The sequence below is a fragment of the Scedosporium apiospermum genome (assembly GCF_000732125.1).
Source record: "Scedosporium apiospermum strain IHEM 14462 chromosome Unknown SEQ_SAPIO_0097, whole genome shotgun sequence".
Classification (NCBI taxonomy): domain Eukaryota; kingdom Fungi; phylum Ascomycota; class Sordariomycetes; order Microascales; family Microascaceae; genus Scedosporium; species Scedosporium apiospermum.
In genome coordinates, this window is record NW_015971798.1 from 183,291 (window position 1) to 210,430 (window position 27,140).

The 27,140-nt window shown below is 51.1% G+C and overlaps 7 protein-coding genes and 1 pseudogene across 7 annotated transcripts; 6 read left to right on the forward strand and 2 right to left on the reverse strand.

Moving 5' to 3' along the window:
- Positions 1–330: 330 nt before the first annotated feature.
- On the forward strand, positions 331–1,213 carry SAPIO_CDS5122 (uncharacterized protein; the record flags this gene model as incomplete). Its single annotated transcript, XM_016787513.1, has 3 exons — positions 331–576; positions 715–773; positions 904–1,213. 3 exons carry the CDS (start codon positions 331–333, stop codon positions 1,211–1,213), a joined length of 615 nt encoding a protein of 204 aa, XP_016642844.1.
- Positions 1,214–1,957: 744 nt separating this feature from the next.
- On the reverse strand, positions 1,958–3,362 carry SAPIO_CDS5123 (uncharacterized protein; the record flags this gene model as incomplete). The annotated part of the gene is made up of 5 exons (XM_016787514.1): positions 1,958–2,142; positions 2,215–2,264; positions 2,329–2,839; positions 3,001–3,100; positions 3,258–3,362. The coding sequence occupies 5 exons, from the start codon at positions 3,360–3,362 to the stop codon at positions 1,958–1,960; spliced, it is 951 nt and encodes a 316-aa protein (XP_016642845.1).
- Positions 3,363–5,017: 1,655 nt separating this feature from the next.
- On the forward strand, positions 5,018–6,121 carry SAPIO_CDS5124 (uncharacterized protein; the record flags this gene model as incomplete). The annotated part of the gene is made up of 3 exons (XM_016787515.1): positions 5,018–5,084; positions 5,158–5,820; positions 5,922–6,121. 3 exons carry the CDS (start codon positions 5,018–5,020, stop codon positions 6,119–6,121), a joined length of 930 nt encoding a protein of 309 aa, XP_016642846.1.
- A 4,996-nt stretch (positions 6,122–11,117) lies between these two features.
- Positions 11,118–12,765, forward strand: SAPIO_CDS5125 ([Skp1-protein]-hydroxyproline N-acetylglucosaminyltransferase; the record flags this gene model as incomplete). The annotated part of the gene is made up of 2 exons (XM_016787516.1): positions 11,118–11,446; positions 11,511–12,765. The coding sequence occupies 2 exons, from the start codon at positions 11,118–11,120 to the stop codon at positions 12,763–12,765; spliced, it is 1,584 nt and encodes a 527-aa protein (XP_016642847.1).
- A 2,575-nt stretch (positions 12,766–15,340) lies between these two features.
- Positions 15,341–15,833, forward strand: SAPIO_CDS5126 (uncharacterized protein; the record flags this gene model as incomplete). Its single annotated transcript, XM_016787517.1, has 2 exons — positions 15,341–15,507; positions 15,566–15,833. The coding sequence occupies 2 exons, from the start codon at positions 15,341–15,343 to the stop codon at positions 15,831–15,833; spliced, it is 435 nt and encodes a 144-aa protein (XP_016642848.1).
- A 2,352-nt stretch (positions 15,834–18,185) lies between these two features.
- SAPIO_CDS5127 (uncharacterized protein) lies at positions 18,186–19,579 on the forward strand (the record flags this gene model as incomplete). Its single annotated transcript, XM_016787518.1, has 4 exons — positions 18,186–18,216; positions 18,285–18,539; positions 18,643–19,377; positions 19,509–19,579. The coding sequence occupies 4 exons, from the start codon at positions 18,186–18,188 to the stop codon at positions 19,577–19,579; spliced, it is 1,092 nt and encodes a 363-aa protein (XP_016642849.1).
- Positions 19,580–23,254: 3,675 nt separating this feature from the next.
- On the forward strand, positions 23,255–24,115 carry SAPIO_CDS5128 (annotated as a pseudogene; the record flags this gene model as incomplete).
- Positions 24,116–26,324: 2,209 nt separating this feature from the next.
- SAPIO_CDS5129 (uncharacterized protein) lies at positions 26,325–26,979 on the reverse strand (the record flags this gene model as incomplete). The annotated part of the gene is made up of 2 exons (XM_016787519.1): positions 26,325–26,454; positions 26,531–26,979. 2 exons carry the CDS (start codon positions 26,977–26,979, stop codon positions 26,325–26,327), a joined length of 579 nt encoding a protein of 192 aa, XP_016642850.1.
- Between the last annotated feature and the right edge of the window lie 161 nt (positions 26,980–27,140).

Genomic DNA, 27,140 nt, shown 5'->3' on the forward strand with positions numbered 1-27,140 from the left:
AACTAACCCCGTCCATTGAAAACGACGTAACGGCTCTCTCCCAAGCCAACCTCCATATCTCCGACTTCGTATCCGGTAAGCGTCCCTTGCATCGGGAGCCCAATCATGGAAGCAGACCGTCAATTGCAGGCCCCCATGTCATCTCGGCCTGAGTTCAATTGATCGTAAAAATCCGAAGAGCTTTTGGTGCGGGCGGCAGGGTGGAAGTTGATGGCTGCAAACAGAAAGGGAATATCGGGGGAAAAACGAGAAGGAGCGCAATTTCGAGCTAACCAGACGAATTTTTGCAAATTTTCTACAGAAAAATCCTCCTTTTAAATACCATCCAACATGGCGAACCCCCGCGTCGAGGAGCTCCCTAGCGACGAGCCCACTAAGAACCCCACCGTCGAGGAGCAGGAGGACGACGTCAGCGAGGATGAGTCCGAGGTCGAGGAGGCCGGCGGTGATCTCCCTGCCGGATCTACCGGTCTCGTTCTCTCCCGTAACGAGAAGAAGGCTCGCAAGGCTATCGAGAAGCTTCACTTGACCCGTGTGCCCGGTATCACCCGTGTTACTCTCCGCCGACCCAAGAACGTGAGTGTTTCATTCCGAATGGAGGATTTGGAGATTTGGCGTGGTTGCCGGCTCTCGAATGAGCGGGGGAGAGGAGATGCTGTCGCGTGGGAGGGGTTTAGTTAAGGAACCGGTTTGCTAATGCGGCTATCTTTATAGATCCTCTTCGTCATCAACCAGCCCGAGGTCTACAAGTCGCCCAACAGCAACACCTACATGTAAGTGGACCTGCCCAAGTCTATGGATTTAAGACCCTTCTTACTTGGAATGCGATATCTACGCTGCCGCCGATCTATCTTACTCGCATAATGGGGGGCAAACCTGTCTGCTAACATAAGGAAATTCCAGTGTCTTCGGCGACGCCAAGATTGAGGACATTAACGCTGCCGCTCAGCAGGCCGCCGCCGCCCAGCTCTCCCACGCCGCCGCCCAGGAAGACCACACCGGCCACAACCACGGCGAGTCCAGCAAGGGCAAGGAGGTAGCCGAGGACAAGAAGGACGAGGAAGACGAGGAGGAGGTCGACGCCGATGGCATCGAGGACAAGGATATCGAACTCGTCATGACCCAGGCCAACGTCTCCCGAAACAAGGCTATCAAGGCCCTCAAGGAGAACGATAACGATATCGTCAACTCTATCATGGCTTTGAGTATCTAGTACTTGTAGGACCGGGGTAGGTTTATGTGCTGGATCGGAAAGGGCGTGGATTTCAATCGTTTGCGTTGAAACAAAAATGGAATTTCAGGCTGAGGAAAACAGCTGTATTTGGTTTTTAGTTACCTTTTTCTTTTCTTTCCTTGGTCTTTTCCTCGTGAAGGTATAGAAATCATGGAGAATAAAAAAAGGACCGTGTCTGAAGACCGGTTGAAACCATCCTTTTGGCCTTGCTGCTCGTCTGTAAATGTGACCATGAACATGACTAAGGCCAAACCAGTTCCTGAGGATATGGCTAAACGCATTCAGATGGTGCCATGAACGGTTATTTGCGTCCTTCAGGGGTAGTCACATCAGGTAAAGTCCAAGGTCACAGTAGTCGTATCTAGAACGAAGATTGAATGTAAAGTATCCCATTCACCATACAGGCAATATCCGAGCTCTTCCCGAAGAAAACGAACCGTCAATGAACTGCCGCGAGTTATGCAAACCCCTATATTAAACCCAAAATCCAAGATCCGAAAAAGCCAGACTTCGATGAAACGGAGGTGCGGAAACATATGATCGCAGCGCGTGCCATGAAGCGTCGCCCAACGCCCAGAAACAAAATGATGCAGAACCAGAAGAATGCAAACACAACATCTACCCATCTACCCAGTGGCGAATATGCGCCGTACCCCCTAGAGGAGGGAGTTTAATGCAAAGTAATTTGGGGGACCCCGGTAACGGAGGTTGTGGTGAGCCTCATCAGGAGGACGCATAGATGCGGAACTGAACAAAGATAATGCAGTCTTCGACCATAGTGCCAAGGGAGCCAAGGAGCCAGGGTAACGCGGTGAGAAGATACTTGGGGTCCTGGGAATAAGAGAGGAGGCTGAGCCCGTACGTCATGTTTCCGGTGAGGGAGAGCAGGAAGAAAAGCAAGGCGAGCCCTAAATAAGCATAAAGGTTAGAATATTCCGGAAGAAGATATGTTGCGGAAGTTGTTTAACAGTATGTCTCACCTTCGCACGACTTGTCACGGTAGTTCTTGATAATCTGAGGAACTCGGGCGCTAGAACATCAGGTCAGCTTCATTTCCAGGCATCGCAGAAGCTTACAGGTAAGAGCAAACTTACCAGAGATAGCACAGAGCGCTGATATAGCCCAAAACACTTCCAATCTGGTGCGTGGGCTCATCTTCAGGAACGGCAGGCGACTGGCCGGGGCTGGCCCCTGTGTCCCAGGCACCAGCCTTGTAGGAGATGAACCACCCTAGGGCGCCAACGGTGTAGACAGCGAGCAAGCTAATGCTATTATGGAGCCAAGGGTTACTATCGGGGGTCTCATCCTCTCCGGTGACCACTTTCCGGAGCGGCTCGAGACTCGACTCATGATGGGTCGAGTGTCGGCGGTACGACCCGGGGAGGCCCAAGGACGTGCTTCGTCGTCGGGCAAGGAGGGGAGAGTGCTCGGTGGAGTCGGGCGAAATGGTGTCCTCTCGAGAAACTCGTCGACCACGGGGACGGAGGGCAGCGCGGGCGTTCTTGGCGTTGTAGTAGGCGACCTGGCTAATGAGGATCAGGTCGGCCATGCAGAAGTAACTCGCCAGGGCGATCGCGGTGGGTGCTAGGTTCGTAAAGAGAGCGCCTGTTTGGGATTCCCCGCCAGTTTGTTAGTCGACTCTCTTCTATGAACCATCCTTCCCTATCTCGAGCCGTGTGCGCCGAACTCGGCACACAAGGTGACACAAGGGACCTCGCCCGTCGCGGGCTCATTTTGGGACGGATTGAGTAAAGTTAGCAACGCACCGGTTAAATTCGAAACATCACCGAGGAGCCAGATAAACAGGAATCCCATTGACAGAGCATCTGCTCGCTGGGCCTTGTAGTTGGTGATGAGTTGTGGGAGCTAGGGCGGATTCGAGTATGATGTCAGCGTCATTGTCACGCGCAACTTGGGATTTGAGAATTTTGAGTTCATCCCACTAATCATCGCCATTCACTATCGCGGCGTCCCCGATCCACCAAAAATTAACTTATCGCAACGAGGAAATTTTAAAACTTACCAGTAAGCAAATCCATGCTGTCAAACTAATGCTTCCAAAAATACCAGAAAGAGCCTCGTCAAGAGTAGGCGGCTTAACGAAGGCCGCGATGCTGGGTAATACCATCGTCGAGGGTAAGGGCCTTGCAAGGACCGCGAGCAAGGGTGAATTCTGAGAGAGGCAGAAGGCTGTCCTTAAAGGGGCATGGGCAAACGAGACAATCGGATAGGTTCGAGGAGCGAGAGGCCCAGAGTAAGAAGATCAAGGGTATTTAGCTAGAAGAGAGGAAGAAGAGGAGAGGAAACAAGAAATCGAGGAGGGAGGCAGAGAAGTGGTCACCTGCGCAGATAGGTAGAGTCATCCAGGGCGGGAGTTGGAGAGTTGGAGATTGCAAGGGTTTGTGTGGGAGGCGTTGGTGTGTGGGGTAAGAAAGAAAGACCCTTGCAAGCGCAAAGAGCCTGTGCTTGCGCTGCTCGTGCTTTATTCTGGCAAGTCCAAGTCGCGCGGCGGGACTGATAAGAAAGAAGAACGGCTGCCGAGTGGCTGGCTAGGCTACGAAGAAGTCTGAACACTTGGGGTCTTTTCGACGGACAATCGGACTTGAGTGCTCATCTGTCGAGAAGTTGTACCTTTCAGCAGCGAGTATTGAGTATTGATACCATAATCGGGAATAAGAGACTTATCATAGGCCACGCGATAAGTGCAAAAGTGGTGCCCAGGCAGGCTTGGCTTGTCCTTTTTGGTGGGAGCCAATCCGACCGAGACCGGCACCACTGATAAAGTCCAGAGACAAGGGCTGGCTAATCCTCCGAGACCACTTTTGCCACTTGCACAAGAGAACATCCAATATGCACCGAGTGCATCTGAACTATGCGTAAGAGATGGGCATCTTCGATGTATTCTCCCGATGCGATACTAGTTAGCAACGTCGGGGAATGACCATGAGTACACGGAGTCTTGGAGTCTTCAGCGATTTACAAGATATCCAAAGTAAACACATTTGATCCCACAACTTTTCCCCATGATTGACTTCGGCATTGACTCAGAGTGCCTCACACTTAAAATCTCCGATTGAGTTCGCGATCACATAATCTCGATACGATCGCAACATGTTCATGTTGATCCCCAGTTTTATTATGCAGCACCACCCGCACCAAACCCGGATCCGAACTTGCACAAGTAAAGTTCTCTTCCCGCCAATCTTGTCAAAATCTGGAAGACCCTTCTCGGAAGGCCGGTGACTGGTGACTGGTGACGTGATGACGACACGGCCGGAAAGGGTCCTGCAGGCTCTCCACACGACCACCGCGACTGGATAAAAAGGGAACCGCCAGAACACAATTGCACACCACTGAGGCTTCACGTGGGGCCGCCATGCGCCATTCCTTGGAGCTGAGGTCCTGTGCTGCCTTCTGACAACACCAACTGAACTGCACCCCATGCACCCCACGCCCGTCAGCAATCCTAGCTGCGGCTCCACGTCAGAGAAGCCTGAACTCTAACTGGTGATCGTCTGGTGCCTGTTCCTCCAGCAACTCTGCGCGGCCGCTTGACAAGGCCAGCTCCTCTATCACAACTCACCCAAGGATTCCGACTCGTAGACGACAGAATCTTTGTTTTTATTTTTGCCTTTTTGGTCCTCTTTGCGAAAACCTTGTTGTTCTTGGATAATCATCAATCGTCGTATAAATATTTCGCGACGCGCCAATATCTCGAGCCCTCTTCCAAAATCAAGCCATAACTAGCTACCCCAAGCTGTCAGGTCTCTTTGATCGCCGACCATGAGGCTCTCTTCCGGCCTCCTGGCACTCGGTGCCCTCGGCCTACCACAGGCTCTCGCCTGGGGAAGTATGTTAAAAATCACCAGAACCCAGAAGGCATTCCCGAAAGGCCCCTTTAGCTAACAAAGAATCCCTTCAAGGTCTGGGTCACATCACCACCGCCTACCTCGCCTCCGAATTCGTCTCCAACACCACGGAAGCCTACCTCAAAGACCTCCTCTACAACGAAACCTCCGACTACATGGCCAACATCGCCACCTGGGCCGATTCCGTCCGCTACACCCGCTGGGGCCGCTTCACCAAAACCTTCCACTTCATCGACGCCAAGGACGACCCGCCCCGATCGTGCAACGTCGACCTCGAGCGCGATTGCAAGGAGACCGGCTGCGTCGTCACATCGCTTGCGAACTATACCCAGCAGTCTCTCGATGCCTCTTTGGGGTGGCCCGACCGGAATATTGCGGCCAAGTTTGTTATTCACTTTATTGGCGACTTGCACCAGCCGCTACATAACGAGAATGTGGCGAGGGGTGGGAATGGGATACATGTGCTGTGGCATGGCTCGGAGGTGAATCTCCATCGGGTGTGGGATAGCTCTATTGCTGAGCAGTGGGTTAATGGGAGGAGGAGGGGAAAGCCGTTTGAGATGGCGAAGAGGTGGTCAGAGCAGCTCGCTCGTGAGATTAGGGAGGGAAAGTACGCTGCGCAGAAGGACGCCTGGCTGAAGGATGTCAATATTGATGATGTTGTCGGCACGGCGCTTACTTGGTCGAGGGAGTGCAATGCTTACGTCTGTTCTCATGGTGAGTATTTTCTTTATCCCTACATCCCGATTTAGTTGGATGGGGGATAGGTGGCTCGACAAAGTCGGAGCTTGATGCTAACCTCTTCATCTCTTATCTAGTATTCCCTGAGGGCCCCGTCGCCATCCAAGGCAAAGAGCTATCCGGTGATTACTACGAGCGCGCCGCTCCCGTCGTGGAGCTCCTCGTGGCACAGGCCGGTTATAGGCTTGCTGCCTTCCTTGACCTCATTGTGGACGGTTACCTCGAGAAGACGAGCCATGGCAGCGCCAGCAGCAATGTCATCTCAGAGGAACTATAAGATGGAGTTCCGATTTTCTGGATTTTTGATGAAAGTTTTGGATTTCTTTTGACACGGGCATGTACAAGTCAGGATCACTGCTAGGATATAATTTATTGCAACAGGTATAGAGACGACAATGATGAAGTCAGCACTTGGCGCAGTTGCCATACCATAGAACTCAATGTTCAGATCTCACGATAATCCCATTACCCAATTCCAGCGATGTTGGAAAAGTATGCATAACACTTGATAGTAGAAGCCCTCTGTTTCCGGGCTTCGATCTACTACAAACGAGCAAGTCGATCATGTAGAACACCCCACAATAAGCTGATCGACGGGGTGAGAATCAATGTCGCTATCGATTGCCCTTCCGGCCAGCCGGATGATGCGAGATCGTTCGCCATAAAAAAAGGCAATGAGCCGGAACGAAACGTGAGGATCATTTTTTTTTTTTGTCGGCAGCACTTGCTGGTTTTCTGGGATAAAATATAGAAAATCCAGAGCTGTGAAATATCACAAACATTCAGTGTTTTGAGAGTGAACATACGTTTGGCATTCTCCGTACGCAGCCTTCGTTCAAAGGGCAGTTAGAGGGAAGGAATAACACCGAATCCCACACCCTCCTATACCATTAACCTCAGGGAGAAAAATTAACACAATAAATATAATCTATTGCACTGTGAGATTCTTTTGCCAACGAAAACCAGGATTCTGAAGCTGTGACCTTCTCATGAGATCCTCAAAGATTTGGACGCGCCGGGGTTGGGCAGGAATCCTCCTTCACGTTTCTCTTTTATTCGTCTGGCTTTCTTTCAACTTGAACGTTTCACTATGTTCCAAGAAGAGGGAGGAATCGAGTTTGCAGATCGGCGAGGATGATTCCCTCGTACTCGTGGTCCCCGAGTCCTCAATCGGTGAAAGGGACAAGGGCAAGGCAAGAGGGGGCTCCAATCTCATCTCTTTTTACGTTACAGTAGCAGTAGAGCAATCTGACAGCGGTCTTTAGCGAGGGGCCGATATGTAATAGTTGACAATTATTTGTCTTTTCTCAAACCTGTCATGTGGGGATGCAAGGTTTAGGAGTGAGAGGGAGAAGAGTGTGCCTGTGTCCAAGGGCAAAGGTAAACTTCGTTTCATACCCGTGGGCTCAAAACACGAGGTTTGTATCAGACTGGACAATGCATCCTGGTTGCAGATACCCTGCTTCGTTACTCACAGAATCCCACGTTTTTCTTGTGTCTTCCAAGGGCTGAGAGAATAAGGGGCTTGTCTCTCCTTTAGCTTAAAATTTGCAAGGCAAGAAGAAATCGGGGAAAGAGAAGGGTTTGTTCCAAGGTGCGACGAAACCTTGTTCTCCTGGTCGGGTCTGCACTTAGAGTTTCGGGCCGGCGAGCAAGGCGGACGGGGGATCGAGATTGAAATCACATCAAGAGAAGGGGTCTTGGGAGATATGTGATCCGGAAAAGACGGGATTTTGCAGCTAAAGAATCAACTGATATCGAGGAAGTTGATGCATTGAGAAGGGTAAAAAAAAAGAAAAAAAAAATACAACTGCAACCGGATATAATATATAGATCGACATGAGTGGTAAACATCAACAATGTTCTCCGTTCCAGAGGACAGAGACGATCAATCTGGAGAGAGCCGTTTAGCCAGATCGACGAACAACATTGAGTGTATTGAAGTATTGAAGTGTCATTGATAACGTGAGGGCGGTGACGAAGTGATCATTGATAATTGATCAATCTATTGAGATAATCTCGACCGATTATCATGTCGGTACAAAACTACCTGCAGGGCTTCTTCCATACACCGAAGGAGAAATCTGGCGCTCTCCATGCTGGTGGGAATTTTTCAGCATTAAGATTCGAAACGAGAACAAAGAACCCTTATCCGATTGTAATCCGTCTGTGCTTGAGGAAAGACTAGATCGATAAACTCCTTTCGACGTCGGAGCAAATAAGCTCCGGAGACGTACAAAGTCGGGTGAAGCATGACATGCTCTATATTAGAACTAGAAGCGCCAGAAGCAGCCATGTTGCCGGCTTTTACGGAGGAAGCCTCAAAGCTTGAAATGGGTGGGTGGACCGGCGGGGCCTCAGTCTGAACTTGAAGCAAGCACCAAAATATGGTTAATTCCCTTCGCTCTCGGAAGTCGGATAACTGGAGCTAAACCACTCCTAAAAATTCGAGACAGCTGTCATCCCTCCGTGGGAGGGCTTGGACAGCCTGCCCTCCATCCACTGGCCAATTGAAGGATGACATGGGGTGCCCGGTCTAGGCCCAAACACTTCGGCCGAAGCTCAGAAGGCCCTGCCAAGGCCCCAGCGTCAACCAACACCAAGACAGAAACATGTCAATGCTGAAGAATCAACTCTGGGAGGCCATGTCCAGGCCGTCCGTCCACTGTCGCATTCGACTAGCACTTCAGACAAGGAACAGAAATCCTGGGATGGGCTGCAGGAGGAGCGATGTACGAAGTAATAATCAGACTCTCCCAAAAGGGACATCGAGATTCCAATCCCTTGTTTTTCTCATCCCGTGTTGCTGGGTGGCCGTGGATTCTCTTTCTAACTGGAAATGGACTCAACGGATAAGGATGGGACGAGAAATTACCAGTTGACATAGCCTTCAATGGGTGCCTCCGATTTCTCAACCACGGAAGAGCACTGGGGAGGCCGGCATAGATGCAGCTCATAGTAGTAGAGATGATCTGGTGGCAGTGAAGAGGATTCCCAGAGAGCATAGATCGAAATATAGTGAACCGGGATGCACACACCACAATGTCGCCGGAGAAAAAAAAAAAAAAAAAAAAAAAAGCCTCAATATGAGAATTCTACGGAGTGCGCTCATCTATGATATCATCTAAGAGGACCAAATACGACCAACAAGCGAGCGAGGCCCGACCCAGAAATCATCTCCTGAGATTGCCTTTTCGCTAACCTGGCAGCTGGGACGGAGGAAGCAAAGAGCAAGGGAAAGGGGGGAAGAGAGAGAAAATATGGCAGGAACACCATATCACCAGCGGGGGATTGACGAGAAAAGCGTTTGATGTTCACACATCATTCAAGCAATTAAGTGATGAGAAGCCCTCTTCTCCCTCCCTTAACCAGGTTCTGACCGTGTAAGTCAGAGGAAAGTGCCACAGTGAATAGTACACGAGAAACTGTCCAACGCACTGGGCACAGAGATACTTCGTAAAATACAGTCCTTGCGCGCGCTTACATTGGCAGGTTCAATGGAGGAGGTTTTCCAACAGAAAAGGCGGGACCCGCAACTGGCAGGGGGGAAAGCGGCAATTGCAACCTCGTCCTTGCCGCTCTCGGATAGTGCTTAAATGACCCTTGTCTCGGCTCGCTTCAGCAGGCAGGCTCCGAAACTGACATGTGCCTGATCTCCACATTTTAAGCTCTGCCATTGGCTGCTGATGAGACCTGCGACACGACGAACGTCAGGCACAAGGGAGCCGCAAACTCTGCGACGATCAGTGAGGCTTGCTCTTTCCCTTGACTGGGTGAATAATCCTCCCCTTTCCCCTCGCCTTGGAGCTTTGAAGAAACCCTTGCCGACTCTTCCTTGTTCCCCAAGACCCTATCCCAACCAACGACAAGCATGAAAACACTCAATTGAGTTCAGTAACCAATGGACAGTCGCCCCTTTGGCCGCCAGAATTCCGAATCCCCACTAGAGAGTTTCGAGATTCCCGCTACATGGGGATTGCATCAGGGGGTGTGGTGATTCCTGCAGACACCCCCTTGGTAATGATTGATGCCGACTTTCCTAGCTCCGCCCCGGCTCTCCTCGCCCCAAAAAGATCGCCTCGATATGCCCATCGCTTGCGGTCTGCCAGCGGACCAGGCCCAGCATCGATGACTTTTGCGCATCGCGAAAATCCCATGCCGTGCCAGCCCCCATGAACGAGCAATTTCCCAGGTCCACCAGAATGGATTGCCAAGATGGGCATCTCACGACGGTCGCTTGTTGCTCTCACCAGTGATCAGTGATGAGCGCATCGCCCCTCTGGATCTCTGGTAAGTGGCCATCACCAGCTGCATCACAGATTCCCAAGGAGAAGGCAGCATTTTTTTTTTCTTTTACAGAAAAGCGGATTAGTATCTGTCAATTGAACATGGTGGAGGGGCAAATAACCATAAGCATTTTTAAGCATTTCTCTTCACATCGTCTTAATACACCTCCGCTTCTTCCTCCGTCTCCACGTCTTGCTCCTGTGCACTCTTTCGGCGCAAGCCATGGTAGCCATGATGCCTGTCCTCATCCTCCGCTTCCACCTCCACCTCGCCTCCATCCACACCCCCCTTTCTCGTCCCCATCCCCTGTAACCCATGTTTTGGAACCGTGGAGACCTTCTCCTTTTCGGCCTTCCCTCTGAGCCCCAATCGCCGTTCATGACGTTCCCTGCTCTGGAACCGGGGCTGCAACCCAATCTCCCTCAGTACGTCAGGACGGAGTCGATGGAGTCGATCCCAGATCCCACGCTTGCTTGGCTCAACCTGTCATCCTTGCCCCGGCGTCCCTGAGCGCAAGACCCACCCCTGTCAGGATGAACGTCCGTATCCACCCAGAACCATTGACATCTCTTGACTATTTGTCTCCGGGCATCCCCTCTCGCCCTCTTAACCTTCAACCCTTTCTCGACCTCTACCGTTCTTTCTCTTCTTCTTGACATCGCTTCGGCAATTCTTTTCTCCCTTTAACCTTCTCTTGCTGGGCAATCCTCTTTGTTAAACGCTGGTGGTGTTTCCTACTTTTTACATTCGCTCCTTCTATAAGCTGGAATTACACACTTGAACCACCATCGAGTTGGATCCAGGTGCTTCTCTTCTCAACATTCCTTGAAGCCGATATTTTCGAACATTTTCAACGGTCTGGAACCACTTTTACTTTTTTTTTTTTCTCTTATTATTATTCCTTTCTAGCGAACACCGGTCGCCTACTTCATTGTTATTACAAGTCTTCTCTCCCTCCGACTCGATTGGTAAAGTAAAAAGTCAAGATGCTTCCCAAGCACGTTCTTCTCGCCATCCTCGGCGCCCTCACCGTTGCTGAGGCTTCGGTCATCCACTACGATTCTCCTATTGCCAAGACTCTCGCCCGACGACAGAACCGAGGTGGAAGGGGAGGCAACCGAGGCGGAAACAATGGTGGCAATAACAATGCCGGCAACCAGAACAATGGCCAGGACAACGGCCAGAACCAGGGCGGTAACAACAACGCCGGGAACAACAACCAGGCTACCTGCCTCCAGGACAATGTTATCCAAGCTGCCTCGGCCAGCACTGGCCAGGGTGATATTACGGAAGACGGCCAGGCCGCCTCTGCTACGTAAGTTTCTCTATCCCTTTATCGGAACTTCAAAATGCCGACCCCGGTTACTAATGGAACGCAGCGATGACGCCAACTTCATCAACTTCTGCGCCGGCGAGACCCTGACCAATGGTCAACAGGTCCAGGGCGGCTCCTGCAACGGTATCGTCATGGGCAAGATCCCTGCCACCAACAGGATGATCAGCAGCATCATCCAGAACCCTCAGCCCGGTCAGACCATCCAGGAGAACGAGACGTTCGACATTGTTGTCAACACCCAGAACCTCGCGGCCGGATCCTTCACCAACCCGCAGGAGACGTACTACTCGGCTCCTCAGGATCTCGACGGCCAGGGCCGTATCATCGGCCACACCCACGTTACCGTCCAGGACCTCGGAAACGACCTCGCGCCCAACAACCCTCCCGACGCGCAGCAGTTCGTCTTCTTCAAGGGTATCAACGACGCTGGCAATGGCCAGGGTATCCTCTCGGCCACGGTCACTGGTGGTCTCCCCGCCGGTAACTACCGCGTCTGCACGATGACGGGTGCTTCCAACCATCAGCCCGTCCTCATGCCTGTCGCCCAGCGTGGTGCCCAGGATGACTGCACCAAGTTCACCGTTGGCAATGCCAATGCTGGAAACAATAACAACAACAATAACGGAGGCAACAACAATAATAACAACGGCGGGAACAACAACAACAATAACGGAGGGAACAACAATGGCGGCAACAACAACAATAGTGGGTCTAACGGCCAGAACGCCGGCAATGGCGGGAACGCTAACGGCCAGCAGAATAATGGCAACAACCAGAACGCCGGCCAGGGCGGCCAGGGCGGGGACCAGGCGACCGGCGGCGCCAACAACAACGGCGGAAACAACCGGGGCGGGTTTGGTGGGGGCTTCAGGGGCAATGGAAACAACGGCAACAACGCCAATAACGGAAACAATGCCAACGGTGGAAATGCCAACGGCGGAAACGCCGCCGACAATACTGACGGAAACAATGCCGATGCCGGCAACACCGGCAATGCTGGCAACAACGGAAACAATGGAAATGCCAACAACGGAAATCAGGGCGGTGGCTCGGGTGGTGCTAGTGCGGCAAGCGCCCTGGGAGGCATTGCCGCGCCTGCGGTAGAAGAGGGCGGAAACAAGGACAGGCCCTTCTCAGTCAATGGCAACACATTCGTTAACAAGGCGGCAGCAGTGCAACGGGCGTGCGACGTTCAGAACAACCAATGCGCGAACGCGGTCAACGGCGGGCAACTTCAAGGAGTGAACGTCGGCGACTGCGGTGCCCAAGTCGCGAAATGTGTTGCGGAGCTCTCATAAGGAAGACACCGATGCCCTCGCCAAGGAACGGACATCAGACGAAAAGGTTCTTGCTCTTTTCCACCGCCGAATGTCTTGTACTTAACAACTCTATTCAGAGAGAGAGGGTGGGAAATGGTTTTCTTTTATGAGCTGTTCGGTTTACTGTTTCTTTTCTTTTCGTTTATGCATGGTCGAGCCTTGACACCCCTGGGGCTCTACAATAGCATGGGCAAATGTGGGTATCTAATCCGCTGCCGCCCATTTTTTTCGTTTTCCGGTATTTTTCGTCGTTTTGCAAGCAGCCATTTCCTTTATCAATTTCCTATGTCTTTTCCGTTTGAGAACCTTAATGTCCTGGGTTTTTCGACGTCGTTGTACATTTAGAAGAAGGAAGGAGGAAGGACTGGTAGATCGGGCCAACTGGTTCTTGTCTGCCTGGCCTTCGAAAGGTAGATAGTCTGAGACGCCTTCCTTTTTGGGTGGTAAAAATAGGAGACATACACTTCCAGCAAAAGACGGTGGTTGATTGGTTCTATTGTTCTAGTGTTTGTGGATGTTTATGTGTACTTGCGGTTTACGGCAGATGATATATGAATGTGATGAGGTCTTTTGACATAGCCATGCGTGGTTTTGTGTGTGTGTGTGTGTTCCTGGAGTTTCAGTGTAAGTCACTCAACAAGAGAACTCACACCATCCAGTACCCAAGTACCTCGGTAGTGCACGCAACAGAGCGAATATGACACCCTGATTCACCGCGATGAAGGGACAGGCGATTCCAGGTAGCGGAGGACTAGGCGGTCCGATAAGAAGAAGACCGTGGCCTGGCTATTCAAGTCCCCATACCACCGTTTCGGGGCGGCGGAGGACAGTTCATGCGGTGGGGACGCAACACAGACCGGGGTTTCGGAGGTTAACAGGACAAACCTCCAATGAGAGATGGTCTCTCCAGTTGGACCGCTGATGTCAAAGGAAGTGTCTGGGTGGAGAATTTGACAAATACTAATTGATTGAGTGTCGAACAATGTTGAACGTATGCGCGGGCCTTAGTCTGGTGTAAGTCGGCGGTTAACGAGGGGTGAGGTTTTGGTTGGATGTGAGTAGATTTCTGGTGAGACGTCGAAGAGGAGATGTTCTGATCCGGGTACTAAAAATAGGCCGGCGGATAGATGTTGACTGAAGACGATACGGGACAAATGTCTTCTGGATTTGAATTATTGAGTTCGAATTGAGACATGTAGATGAAGTATTTTTTTGGTTGATAGGAGGCTGCCTGTTGCCATTTTCTTTTCCACTCAGGATCAATTATTAATGAATTGATGTCTCTTCCGAGCCTCACGTCCACTTTCCCCCGGATTAACGCCCGGGAAGGAGATCTCGGTAGACGGGAGGGGTGTCTAGAAACAAGAACCTGGCTTGTAACCGTGGGAGATTGATACCACATCCGGGCTGGGTGTGTGTGTGTGTGTCCCTTGAGACGTAGGGAAAGGGTTGGGAGTTTCGGCAGAGTGTGAGAGCAAGGCTGGATTAATTGCGAAGTAGAGGATCGGGGTTTTGGGTACGGAAAAGCGTTTATCCCCTTTCCTCCTTCTCTCGTCTCTTAGTTTCTTCAATTCTACCAGCTTACGATCGACGAGGCCGAGGCGAGGCGACTTAATTAGAAGTCCCGGAGTCCAAGACGAGAGAAGTTGTCAGGGAAACGCTTGAGCCCGCCCAGGACCGGCTATCGCCGTGAACGGCAAGAAAGTGACCGGATTCTTTTTGTTGCCTCGTCAGAGATGTCTATCCCCCAAAATCCTCCAATGGCATGCGGAGCAGCGTCTAGTCGAGATGGCTCCATTGCGCCCAGCTCCACGCGGGCGGTTCTCTGCAGTCATGGAAGCGCAACACCGCAGATGTCTGATGGTCACCACTTCTTCTAGAGCCCATTACCAGTGAGGCAGTGGTGCTTGGAGCGAGTCCCCTAGGATATAAAAAGAAGGGCGGAATAATGGGGGAATGGTCTAATACTGTTGGGGAAAGCACAGGGCAGTCGAGAAAGCCGAGGCTGCTGGTCGACGGGAGCAACATACAGAGCAGGCAGTTTTGGGCCGCTAGTCAAGAAGATAAGGCCGACCTTTATGGCCTTTACTGCGATGTGGCATTGCGATGGCAGTTCTGAGGTGATGGAAGACCTGCCATCCGATTAAGAAGAGCATCATATAGCACGGCCAGGATGGCGAACAGTTGGGAACTACTCCGAGAGCGAAACTGAACCCTCTGTTGAATCTATCGAACTCGCAGAGCAACCCCAGATGAGAGGAATATAAATATGATTGATCCATTTCCTGGAGTCGTACCTCGAGTCCTTAGGACCTCTTTTCGCTCTGTTGCTTTCCAAACATTCCCCCAAGCAACCTTCACGCAGCCATCGCCATCGCCATCGCCATCGCCACATCGTCCCCTGCATCCACCACCTCCTTTTCTGTTTTCGGCTCTCCTTCTTGGGCGCCAACATGCGGATCTTCTCCCGAGCGAGTTGGATCCTCGTGGCAGCCTACATCGGGGCCAGCGTCAATGCCAGCGTTGTGGAAGTGGATCTAGTTTTCCCCGCGCAATGACACACTCGCCGGCGTCGATGATGCCCATCGTCTTTGCTTCCCCAGAACATACAGAGCTCGCACAATATCTCAGGCCTTCCATTTCCTACGAGCTATGGAATCCGAACGGCTCCCGTTTGGAATCCGCGACTACTAACTTTGGTTCCCTGAAATGGGAGAACTGGTCCAGCCACGAGCCCTACTTCATCTACGAGTTCTGGAACAACACTTTTAATACCGAGGCTCCTTTGGTCGCTGACCTGGACTGTGTTCCGGGCTGGTTGCGATGAGGAATGGGATAAGGGCCCTGCTTCTTATTATGGCGGCTACCGCAGATTCGAAAGCTCCTCGCCGACTGTTATCTTTAACATCAAGAATGGTGCGCAGGAGGTGGATCTCGTTGCCGCGAAGGCCGACGACACCTGTCCTGCGGAACTAGGGGTTGCCATCAACGTCACCGATGAAACCAGGGAGGCTCCCAGCTGGGTGCTCCTGAGCGACTATGAGTAGGGTGTATCTCATCTTAAACCAGGGGGTATCTATTCTCCTTCTAAGATGATAAAACCAAATTTAACCCCTTCACGCCAGAGTGAAACCAAACGCCGCAAATGGAGCCACGAAGCCTGTCACACCCTCGACGGCCAGTCAGGCGGCGTTCCTATCGTCTTTTAGTGCGGAGTAGTGGCAGTAGTCTCGCGGGAGGAGGTCACGGCACCCGGGCTTAGCCCAAGAGTCATACATGCTTGCGGTAATGGCAGAGTCGACCTTGGCACGACAAGGACCCGGCGTGGGCGTGGGCGTGGGCGTGGTAGACACTACCACCGCACACATGTCAGCCTAGGCGGGAATCATCGGGTATCAAAAGTTGGACTAGCAACAGCGCGAAGATCTTGCCCGGGGACTTGAAGTGTCGTGGCCAGAGTCAGACTGCACATATCAGACAAAGTGACGACCCCACGTACCTGTTGAAAGAAGCCATGATGGTAAGAAGATGGTTTCCTTTCGAAATTTTGACTACTTGTTAACTTGGGAACTGGCGTAGTTATGTAGTGAACCAAGTTAGTTGTGGCCTTGGTGAGTTCTAGCCGCGGCGAGAACTGTCCATACCAGGTTCTCGTCCATACCGCGTAAAAAAGGGGCACCATACTGCCTTATGGTTAGCAATCGACGTCTCGGGTTAACACTCCTATCCTTCTAAGTCACTAGTAGCTAGACTGCTGAAGAGCGTGATCCGGTGGATTTGATCATTGGGAAGGGGGAATGCGGGAGGCGGTATTCTACTCTAAGTGTCGACTGTTAGACCCGGAGTGGAAGTGACGTGGCACCAACCGGGAGAAGTCTGCAGGACATTAGTTGATTTTCTTCTCCCTTTTGTAGCTGCCCTGCGTGTGGCAGTTCGTTTGGCGGGCAGGGAGAGTGAGAGTGTGTAGGCCGGGATTGACTTCTTTGTCACGGAGTGGGTTTTCACTTCTTCCCAACGCTAACCCTATCCATCTAATGCCGCACTGCTGGCTTCTTCCTCTATTTCGTTCGAGAGTAGAATGTTATCTCCAAGAGCACTTGGTTGTCAGCTTCCCTTGGCTGAGGGCACCAGCCTTGAGATATCAGGCTCGCGCAGAACCGGAAGGAGAGGCTCTTGCTACTAGTAGCTGCATATGCATATAATCGTCACCCATGCAGTCACCAAAATCTCGTACTCAGCCTTGTATGTATCAATAGAAAGCGAAACCGCCATCATGCCTGGTAGAGTACCGCGCATATGAAGATTCCGTACCTCGGTAAGCCGTGCCAGGTGACGTGAAGGACACAACGCAACCGTTCACAAGCATTAGCCAAGAAGGCGGCATCCATTATAGCATCCATCTTACCGACTAGCTCGGGTGAACTTCATAGACGGCAAATGTCTAGGAGTCGGGATGGATTGAGCTAATAGCCCACTTTCGCCAAGGGTAACGCCATGATCGAAGCTCCCACGTTGCCATCGACCTCAATTGGAAGCCTTATCAAACATGAAAAATAGTTTCTAAAGTACGGATACTCGAGCATTGAGCAGCGGGACATGGTGGGCGTGGGACGAAATGCCGTATGAGTCTTCGAAAGGGATGGGTAGTTTCCTGCCGAAGACTCTCCTCCCTGTTGACCGACTTTGAGTTTTATCGTGGGGGACCAAAAGAAAGAGTAGGCATTCTCCATGTCGAAAATTGAAAAAGAAAGAAGAAAAGAAAATGCCCAGGATTCCCAAAGGCCTCGACGAGCATCGATATCAATGAAAACATTCGCTTGGTGTTGTAGGGGCCGTAGTTGCGGTGAATCGACATCATTTTCCCGCAAACTCGAACCACCTTTCAGGATATTACTCAACATCCAATGCCCCAGACTATGCATCCCACGGTAGATGGAATAGATCCCTGTTTTCAAGGCTTTCGAACCATGATATCTTCGCCGAGGCATCGGGTGAGGTGAGCCAAGGTTGTGCGAGAAGACGATAATTGTGGTCGGAGAAGTCAATCAAGAAGTTGTGCTCCGATGGCCGGACACGTTCAAAGCAAGTTTGATCTAAATTGTTTGTACCCCGCCCCCACCATCTCCCACCATCTCCCACCGTCTCCCACCAAAGCGAATGCAATTGTGTGGCCATTTTGCCTCCGAGATCAACCAACCCGATCGAGTCTTTTTCAATCCTATGAAATTTTGACGACGCTCCTTCTGACTCACCAGAAATAAAAATAGCACTTTTAGGGGTCCTTTCTGGTATTTTACTTTCGTTTCGTTCCTGGAACCGATTTCGAATTGGGACGTTCTCTTAGTTCGGTCCATTGATCTATCCACACACGCAATCACCACCGAACCAAACCGGACAAGATGGCGACCCAATTTCCCACCAAAAAGTGCGGTACGTTCTCCTCCAATTCGTCTATAGGAATTGGGAACCGCCTCGGCCTAACGTTTCCCGCGACATAGGTGTCCTCGGCTGCACTGGCTCCGTCGGCCAGCGCTTCATCCTCCTCCTCTCGAAACACCCCTACCTCAAGCTCCACGCCCTCGGCGCCTCCTCGCGGTCCGCCGGCAAGAAATACAAGGATGCCGTGCGGTGGAAGCAAGCCTCGCCCATCGGCGACGCGGGCGAGATCGTCGTGAGGGAGTGCAAGGCCTCCGAGTTTGCTGATTGCGATGTCATCTTCAGCGGCCTAGACGCAGACGTTGCCGGCGAGATAGGTATGGGAAGAACAAACACCGTCCTCAACTCCTACATCGCTCTAAAACTCCTGTAAATAATGTGGGATGCGACCCTCACTAACACAACCCCCCCTTCGGACAGAAACCGAATTCCAAAACGCCGGCCTCGCAGTCTTCTCCAACTCCAAAAACCACCGCCAAGACCCCGACGTGCCCCTCGTCATCCCCACCGTCAACCTCAACCACCTCGACCTCATCCCCCACCAGCGCAAGACCCGCTCCCTCACCAAGGGCCTCCTCGTCTGCAACTCCAACTGCGCCGTCGTAGGCGTAGCCGTGCCCTTCGCCGCCCTGCAAGCCGCCTTCGGCCCCATCGACTTCGCCTCCGTCGTCACGATGCAGGCCGTCTCCGGAGCCGGATACCCGGGCGTCAGCTCCATGGACATCCTCGATAACGTCGTGCCCTTCATCTCGGGCGAGGAGGATAAGCTCGAGAACGAGGCGCGCAAGATCTTGGGTACCTTGACGGGGGATGCTACGGTGCTGGAGGAGCAGAGCGCGCTGCGCATCTCGGCTTCGTGTAATCGCGTGGCCGTCATGGATGGACATACGGCTTGCGTCTCGCTCAAGTTTGTGAGGCAGCCGCCGCCGTCGCCGGAGGAGTGTGTTGAGGTGCTGAGGAAGTATACTTCGGAGGCGAATGCGCTGGGGTGTCCGTCGGCGCCGAACCCGCCTATTAAGGTGTTTGATGAGCCGGATAGGCCACAGCCTAGGTTGGATAGGGATTTGGAGAATGGGTATACGGTTAGTGTGGGGAGGGTGAGGGGGGATGAGGCTGGGATTTTTGATCTCAAGTTTGTGTCTTTGAGCCACAACAGTAAGTTTTCTTCCGTCTTTCATTCTTACTTTTTTTTTTCTTTCTCTCTTTTTCTTCGTCGCTTCTGAAGGCCAAATATGGACCCTGCTATCCTGAGATATTTGAGCAAAAAGCTAACATTGGAATCGTAGCCGTTATCGGAGCTGCTGGCGGATCCATTGTCAACGCGGAAGCTGCCATCCTCAAGGGCTATATTCAGTAAGAAATCGAGAGATTAGGAGATCGAAGGATATTGATTGTAAATGTATCAACTACAACAAACTACACAAACTACACCGCTTGGCATCCCTTTCTATTTCCACCCATTTGATCCATCTCTGAGCGAAGATCTTCACCGAGACAAAACAGGAGGGCTTCAGAAATAAGCCATTATGTATCTAATCTACTTCAACAACAAGCCATCTACTTGCATTTGCAACTCCTACATCAACTACATCAGCCGTTGTGCTACGAGAATCGAACTTCAAGAACTTTGTTTCGCATCAATTGTGTTTCGTTTCGTTATTTCCAGGTATACCAAAGAGCTGGGCTGAGGCGATGAAGAAAAAGCTGAATATAGGCTTATTCTCCAGGGTGAGCCCACAGATGCCCCAGCCCTCATGCAACTCATCGGTCCCAATTTATATGTTTGGTCTTGGCGAAGAAAAGATGGTGGGGACGGAGTAGGGCTGAATGACAGCCGCTTGGCAAGCTGTCGATGTTGAACCCTCTCGCTCATCCCTTTTGCGTTTACACCTAGCCTGTCTAATGTGCAGGAAGATGGAGGAGGCTCGAAAATGAGGGAGAAGCAAATGGCAGATCAGCTCCTGATTTCTTCTTCTTGTTCTTTTTGTCTCTCAACTGTTATGGGACGCACCACTACTTCGTGCTGCGAAGCATAAAAAGTGACATCACTAAGCAAAGGACATCCACGGGTTCAATGACCGCCCTCGTCCCTGTCAACACGCCATCACGCATTTGGATGTCGTCTAAGCTAGACGGCAGCGAGTACTTGTAAATTTATGCGAGGCAGTTTACTCGTGAAACCAAACATCTGAGCGACAACTAATAATAGAGCCCCCCCTCTACTTCGTAAAGATCTTGCGAAAAGACGTCAATGACGTTTCGTCGTAGGAGCAGGTACCTCATACGAAGTACCAACAAGGTGATGGTTTGATCACGTGAGGGTGGTCAATGAAAGTATCGAAGCGCCGTCCCCGTGTTAAACTTCAGCGCCCTGGGCCCTGGACGCCCAGCTTCAGAGCGAAAATGGAGCCTGACGCGTCAGCACAAAAAAGCGTTTTGCCTCCCCCTTCTTTGGCCCCAATTGCCATCCCTTTCCAAAGAAAAAGTGGTCGCGTACTTCGTAGTCGGAGGTTTATAGCCTGACCGGTCTAGCATGCCCGCTAACTACGAAACGAGTAAAAAAAAAGATGATATGGATCTCGGTCCATCATTCGGCGACCAGGGTGTGAATTCAGTTTATATCTGCAGGTGGGAAGTGGAGAGTGTGGACTGACCGGGGGCATTGTTGGTACCTTACATTAAGTCGTTGAAAAGGGAGTTGATATGGGATGGAACTGGAAAACTGCCTTACCTTTTTGTTTCTTCTCGTTTTCATGGGGAAAATTAAATTACGAAGGGAGAAAAAAGAGCGTGAATTCCAACGGGTAGATACTCCGGTTTCCTCAAACAGTCTCGCCTCCAAAAACCGTATTAGCGGTCTCCCATGTCTTGATCAACTCTCACGACCCCATCAGTTGATGCAACCATTAAAACTGGGGACAGGAATTCCTGGATACGGAGCCCGTATTCATAAAGTGGAGGTACTCGCTACCTACCCCTCTAGTCGCGTTTCATCTTGGATAGGCGGGGGAGTTAGGGAAATTTAGTTAATGGGTTTCTTCTTGGGGGTTGTGCATGAAGTAGATGTACTTTTACCCATTTGCTAGTTATCCCCCTGGATAACTCGCCTCCATTAATCTGTTCGTATGGAAGGGAAAGACCTGACGGGCAAGTAAGTCATCATTAATTTCGGTGAGTCTGCGCTCATATCGATTAATTGTCGATAACCTGGTAACGGCGAATCCACAAATAACTACTCCTTCATTTACGAGTTGAGGCTGTGTCTAGATGGGCCTGAATATTTTGATCTGGCCCCCTTCCAACGTCAAGAGTCCCACCGCCTATCCTGCCGTGTTGTGTCCGTTGGATCACATCAGGATGAATGGTGCAGAGATGCGTATCGCCAGACATTTGAGGGATTGATCTTGTTGCCAGTACCGGTTGCATGTACCGATACGCCGGTTCGGAGAGGGAAGCGGGAGGAAGACAAAAGGCTCCCCGGTGTTTGAAGTGTCTTTGGTGGATACTGGAATGTGCGGAGTACTTCATACTTGTACTTGTACCGTCGACGGCGGCCTCCCATATCTTGTCTCACGTCCTGCAGGGTGTTTTTAAAACTTGCTCCCCTTGCCCGGCCTCTATGTTCTCCCTCGAGCAAATGGACCAGACGATTACCTCAAGCCTAGTCTTACACTGAGGCCTTTTTTTTCTTTTCTTTCTTTTCTAGCTAGCTAAATCTAGTAGATGCGAGACGAGACCTATAACCTTATACATCCCATCGCCGACTTCTTCCGTTTTGACTTTTTTTTCTGACATCTCCGAAACGGAAAACGGATTCCACACATGTTGTCACTTGGCCACCATCCGTCCATCCTCAGTTCATGTTCAGTGCGGGTCTGAATTGTTACGGCGCGACCTATGGGGCTGTGCGGATGACAAGACTTTCGCTGATCGACCAATTGTTTGCTTCTTGCCTCCACTTTTTGCTCGTCGGCACTGCGCCTACGGACCCCCGGTCTTTGGATGGGCCTGGCGGGTTCTTGGACACCTTTTTCTCCTCTTGAGTCTGCGGGTTGGTGCTTCAGCTGGGGAACTGGATGCGTGGGAGCAGGAGCGACCATGAGAAAATGAGAGAGCGAGAGAGAGAGAGATACTTCGTAGAGAGAAAACAGAAGACTTGGCAACCACATTTCCCCTCTCGACTTGATATCATTGATCCTTCTCATTCTCATTCTCCTTTTCCTTCCTATCACCAATCACGGAAACCACCCCTGTCCATCCGCTCCTCGGTGGCTCCCATCGTCACCCTACCATTTCAACATTTCGGCGCGGTTTAGTCAGGAAAAGGGAGCATGCCACAACTAGACTAGTCCCCCCTCGCCAATCGTGGGTCCGTCCGTTCCTCCATGGTGGGTTTTGTGTGTGTGAGCTTGAAGTGTTGTGCCAATGTGGGTGGGCTCCTCTCTCCTCCTCTCCTCCCACCCCCCAAAAACCAACCAGGGAAAAGAAAGCCAAGCCCATCAAGGGCCCAAAAAGCTGATTCGAACTGGGGGCCGCTTTCTTCATCTCTACCAGTCGTTTCATCCTCTTGTTTCTTTTACTCACACCACAACTCCAGCCTGGCATATCGACAAGACCAGACCAATCTTTCGCAACTCCGCCCTTTTTTTCGTCCAGTACAATTCCCCAAAAAATTTACCATAATTTTCATTTCTCTCTTTGTTCCCTTCTTTTGATCATCGGGGATTATCCTCTCTTTTTTACGTATTTATTTATTTCCTCCCTTTGGACACGCCGACAACGGATAAATCAGGATCAAATACGGCGAAACAGCGACCGAATTCCCTCATTCTCTCCGACCGGCTTGTCGTTGATCTGATCCAGCCATCGTGAAATCCTACCCGACGACTCATTTTCCCTCGATCCGTCGAGGGAGTGATTCCACTCCTGTCGACGAAAAGCAAGAAGGAAAAGAAAAAGAACAAATATCCTGATCGTTATACCAACTTATCCGATTCATTCGGTTTAACCTCCCCCCTAAAATCAATCCAAGATGGATTCACCGCCGTCGAACAACCCGAACCACCCCTCGAACCAACTCCACGATGCCGCTTACCCCATGTCCGATTACCAACCCTCCAACATAAATCCCCAACAACACACGCCAGGACAACCAAACCAAGGGTCAGGAAACAACGGAGAGACGAGTGCAAAATACACAGAAATCGCGACGCCAGCGTTAGCCCTCACATCTGGCCAGGCCTCGTCGTCATGGCACACCGCCGGCCCTTCACACCTCGATACCTCCCTCGACCCTCCTCCCTCCTACGAACAATCACAATCACAATCGCAATCCCGCCCTTCCACATCTAACCAACCATCCGCCGCCTCCAACCTCTCGATACCGCCCCCACTACCTCCCCCCTCGTCGATAGCCACTCCCAATTCACCAAACGCACCGAGCCTAAGTAGCACGCCGCCAATACGACCCGGTGCGGCATATCATCCGACGACAGCGAGACCACCCGCGGGAATACCGAACTATCCTCCTCCGAATCCATCTACGAGCACCTCACCAGCTGGCCCTTCTTCGGGGAATGGACCGATTTACGGCGTGATGCCTGGGATAGGATACCAAAAGCAGGATATTGCCGTGCATCAATCGAGGTTAAATCGGCTACGGAGGAGATCGTGCTACATTACGCTGGGGCTCATCGGCATTTTCATACTGGCCGTCTTCGTGGGCCTCATGATTGGATTTAGGGATAAGCTGGACGACAACAATGAGCCCAAGAAACCTCAGCAGCAGTCGAAAGTGCCGAATCCTACGGATAACAGCCTCGATGATGATTTCCCCTTGTGGCAGACGGGCTGGGATGACATTGAGATTATTGAAGGTGGAGAGGGAAGATGAAAATAGAGTCGAATGTCGATTTGTGTTGGACAGATCCATCCTACGTTCTTGAGAGGTTTCCGATATTGGGACACCGCCATGGGGCTGGTAACCGGTTAATATGGCGGGGAGCGGGCTATTCCCTTATTGCTGGGGACATCGATCGGGGGATTTATTCATTTGGACAGCGGCACTCGATATTGAACGGCAGGCACTATTTGGGGGTTGGATGGTGTCATGATATCTCAGCATGACTTGGGGATCCAAGCGTTCTTTGCCCTTTTTTTCCTCAGCGTGAGAATTCACCAGAGTTTTTGACTATGGATGGCATTCATTATCGCTAGGCCAACGTTCAACGAGGCGAGCTATGATCGTCCTTTGTTATCAGATTTTTCGGAGCTCTGAAGTTATTGTGGAACTTCCTCTCCCCTATTTCAGACCACCTCAGAACCGGCAGCCCGCGCCCCCCGCCACCTTACTGGCCCCTGACTTTGTTCTTGCAGCACTGTGACTGGGCCGAACTCTTGGATGAAGACGGTCGACCTTGGTCCTTTTTCTTTGGTCATATTTGCTTTATTTTTCCATATTTTGTTTCTATCACGGCCGGCAATCTGTTTCTTTCTTTGTTTTCCTTTGTTGTCAATACAGGGATACTGGGACTTGGGCAATTCGTTTCTCCTTTTTTCTCGGCGGTTTGGATCTATATGCTACGGCGTCGCTTCTTCTTTCCTATTGATCTCGTCATGCATTTTATCCCATGGTTTCATTTTTTTTCCTTTTCTCCTTATTTATGGTGGTTGTACGGGGGGGGGGATTTTGAAAGCTATCCGGTATACAAGAACTTAAGCATCTTCCTCTTGATTTAGAATCCCGTGGAAAATGGCGGAGGGAGGTACTAGTTTCCAAGGAAAGAAAAAGAGAAAAGCCCAAGAAGGGTGTTGAGAGAGATTCTGGTGCGAGGATGAGGAAGAATGCTTTTCAAGCGAGCTGAGGAGGATCGGTTCACCAAGGGGGGGAAGGATAAGGCTGGACGCCTTCTTTTTTTCTTCTTCTTTTTGTATCTAGTTTGAAGGGGGTATGGGATTTAGATGATGAGTGGGAATATCTGTACACGGGATGATAATAAAGTATTCGGGAAGAGTTCTATACCATGGTTCTTCGATTTGTATTCTATGACGTTTTGTCTCGAGGTTTTAGCACTTATCTTGCGCTCTCCTCCTACTTTTTATCGATACGGCCAGAGACTCTCACATTGTTTTTTTGCAAAGCCCCCCAAATTTTGTCTTCTGGCTGGAATCAACGCCGTCCCGTCAAATGAGACTCCCCAGTTCGTCGAAAGGCCGCCCCTTTCGACAGGCTTCTACTCTCATGTAACTGTTCATTTTCCCTTTTCTCTTCAAGATTACTCGTAAAGCGAGAGCGATTGCCTTTCATGATCCCTATCCGAAGTCAACCGAAACCTCGAAGGAAAATGGGGTTAACGGAAAGATCAATGTAATATCGACACATTTCAGAGAACAGAGGATGTGGGCAAGTCGCCCTCCCGTCAAGCATCACTTGTGGCAGCTTTTGTGTTCTGAGCTCTTGTAAACTTGGAGGGAGCAGCATAGATGTAGGATACTGATTCCTGGTCCTCCTTGTATCGTCTCATTCATTATACCGCCTAAAACAACCCTTAGCATCCTAAGACTTACCGAAGTGCACCTCCACCCAACAGAGCCAGTTGACTTGCCCCCAGAAAAGGGGGACCAAGGCAGTCTGTTGCACGTCCAAGTAAGAAAGGTACAAGGAATGCATGCCCAACTGGCTTTCATTCACATAATATAAACCTCTTCTTGAGAGTTTCTAAGGCCGACATTTCCAATCCCCTCCCAATCCCTTCCCCATATCTTGGCACCAGCCTCTTCCCGATCTTCTCATCCTCGCTTTGTATAACGTTCGTCGTGTACGTGTACCGTTTACCATGAGCACCAATGTTCCAAAATCCAGGCATGAAAAACTCCGGTCCCTAATTCTTCTTTGTGATCCCGATACCCAAAATATAAACGCCGTTCGCCGGGAACCAAAATTTTGTACAAGAGTGGTGGTGTGTACAGAAGTTAACACACACAAACAAAGGAAAAATAAAACGTGGTATCGCATCTAAAACTCCAAGAAACAAAGGCAGAGAAATGAGCGGCCGTGTACATAAAGTGGAAACATGACTTGAACGAGGCATCACGCCGAAGAGCTATTCGAGTGCGCACTTCTCATCAGTGTAAGCTTCTTCGATATCATCGGCGCAAATGGAGGGCTGGTGCCATCGCGAGGGCTCATCCACCTCCAAATAGATTGCACCGGTAGCTGCCGAACTTCTCCACCTAGCATCAGGGTTAGCGGGTCGTTCCCACTAGGCAACGGAATTGCCGGTCAATAGACTTGAGGGGAAAAGTTTACCTGTGAACGAGGAATGGGATTAGGGCAACGAAGCAGGCCGCGAGACCAGCAAGCATAATACACATGCTCCGTGGTATGACCTCCAGCCACACATCCTGTAACGGCGAGGGACTCCAGCTGGGTGCCTGGGAACTCGTGGCTTTCGACGGTTCGGCGGCGGCGATAGAAGCTCGCAGAGCGGGAACGGCCATGAGGAATGTGCTGGGCAGTGGGCTCTCGGCAGACAGAATCTCCTCTAGCTCCTCGGCAGTCAGGTTAGGGAGATCCGCCAGTTCATCGCTTTCGTTAAGAGTAGTAATGGGGTCAGGGCGCTCCTCGGGATAGTTGTCGGAGTACTTGATTACGATGCCCGATACGCGACGGGCAGCTGGGATGGGGCCGGAGAGCACTGCTGAGGTTGATGCGAGGACAAAGATGAGGGTAAGGAGCTTCGCTGTGGCTATCGTCATGTTGGCGCCTCCGAATATGTCTATTACTGGCGGATGAAAAAGATGTGGTTTTCTTGTATAAGCCGGGTAAAGCTGGTCGAATCCTGTTGCAACTCGGGACTCTATTCGCAGTTGGTAAACCGGAGCGGCAAGATGCGTTTATAATTTTGGCGAAATCGGCC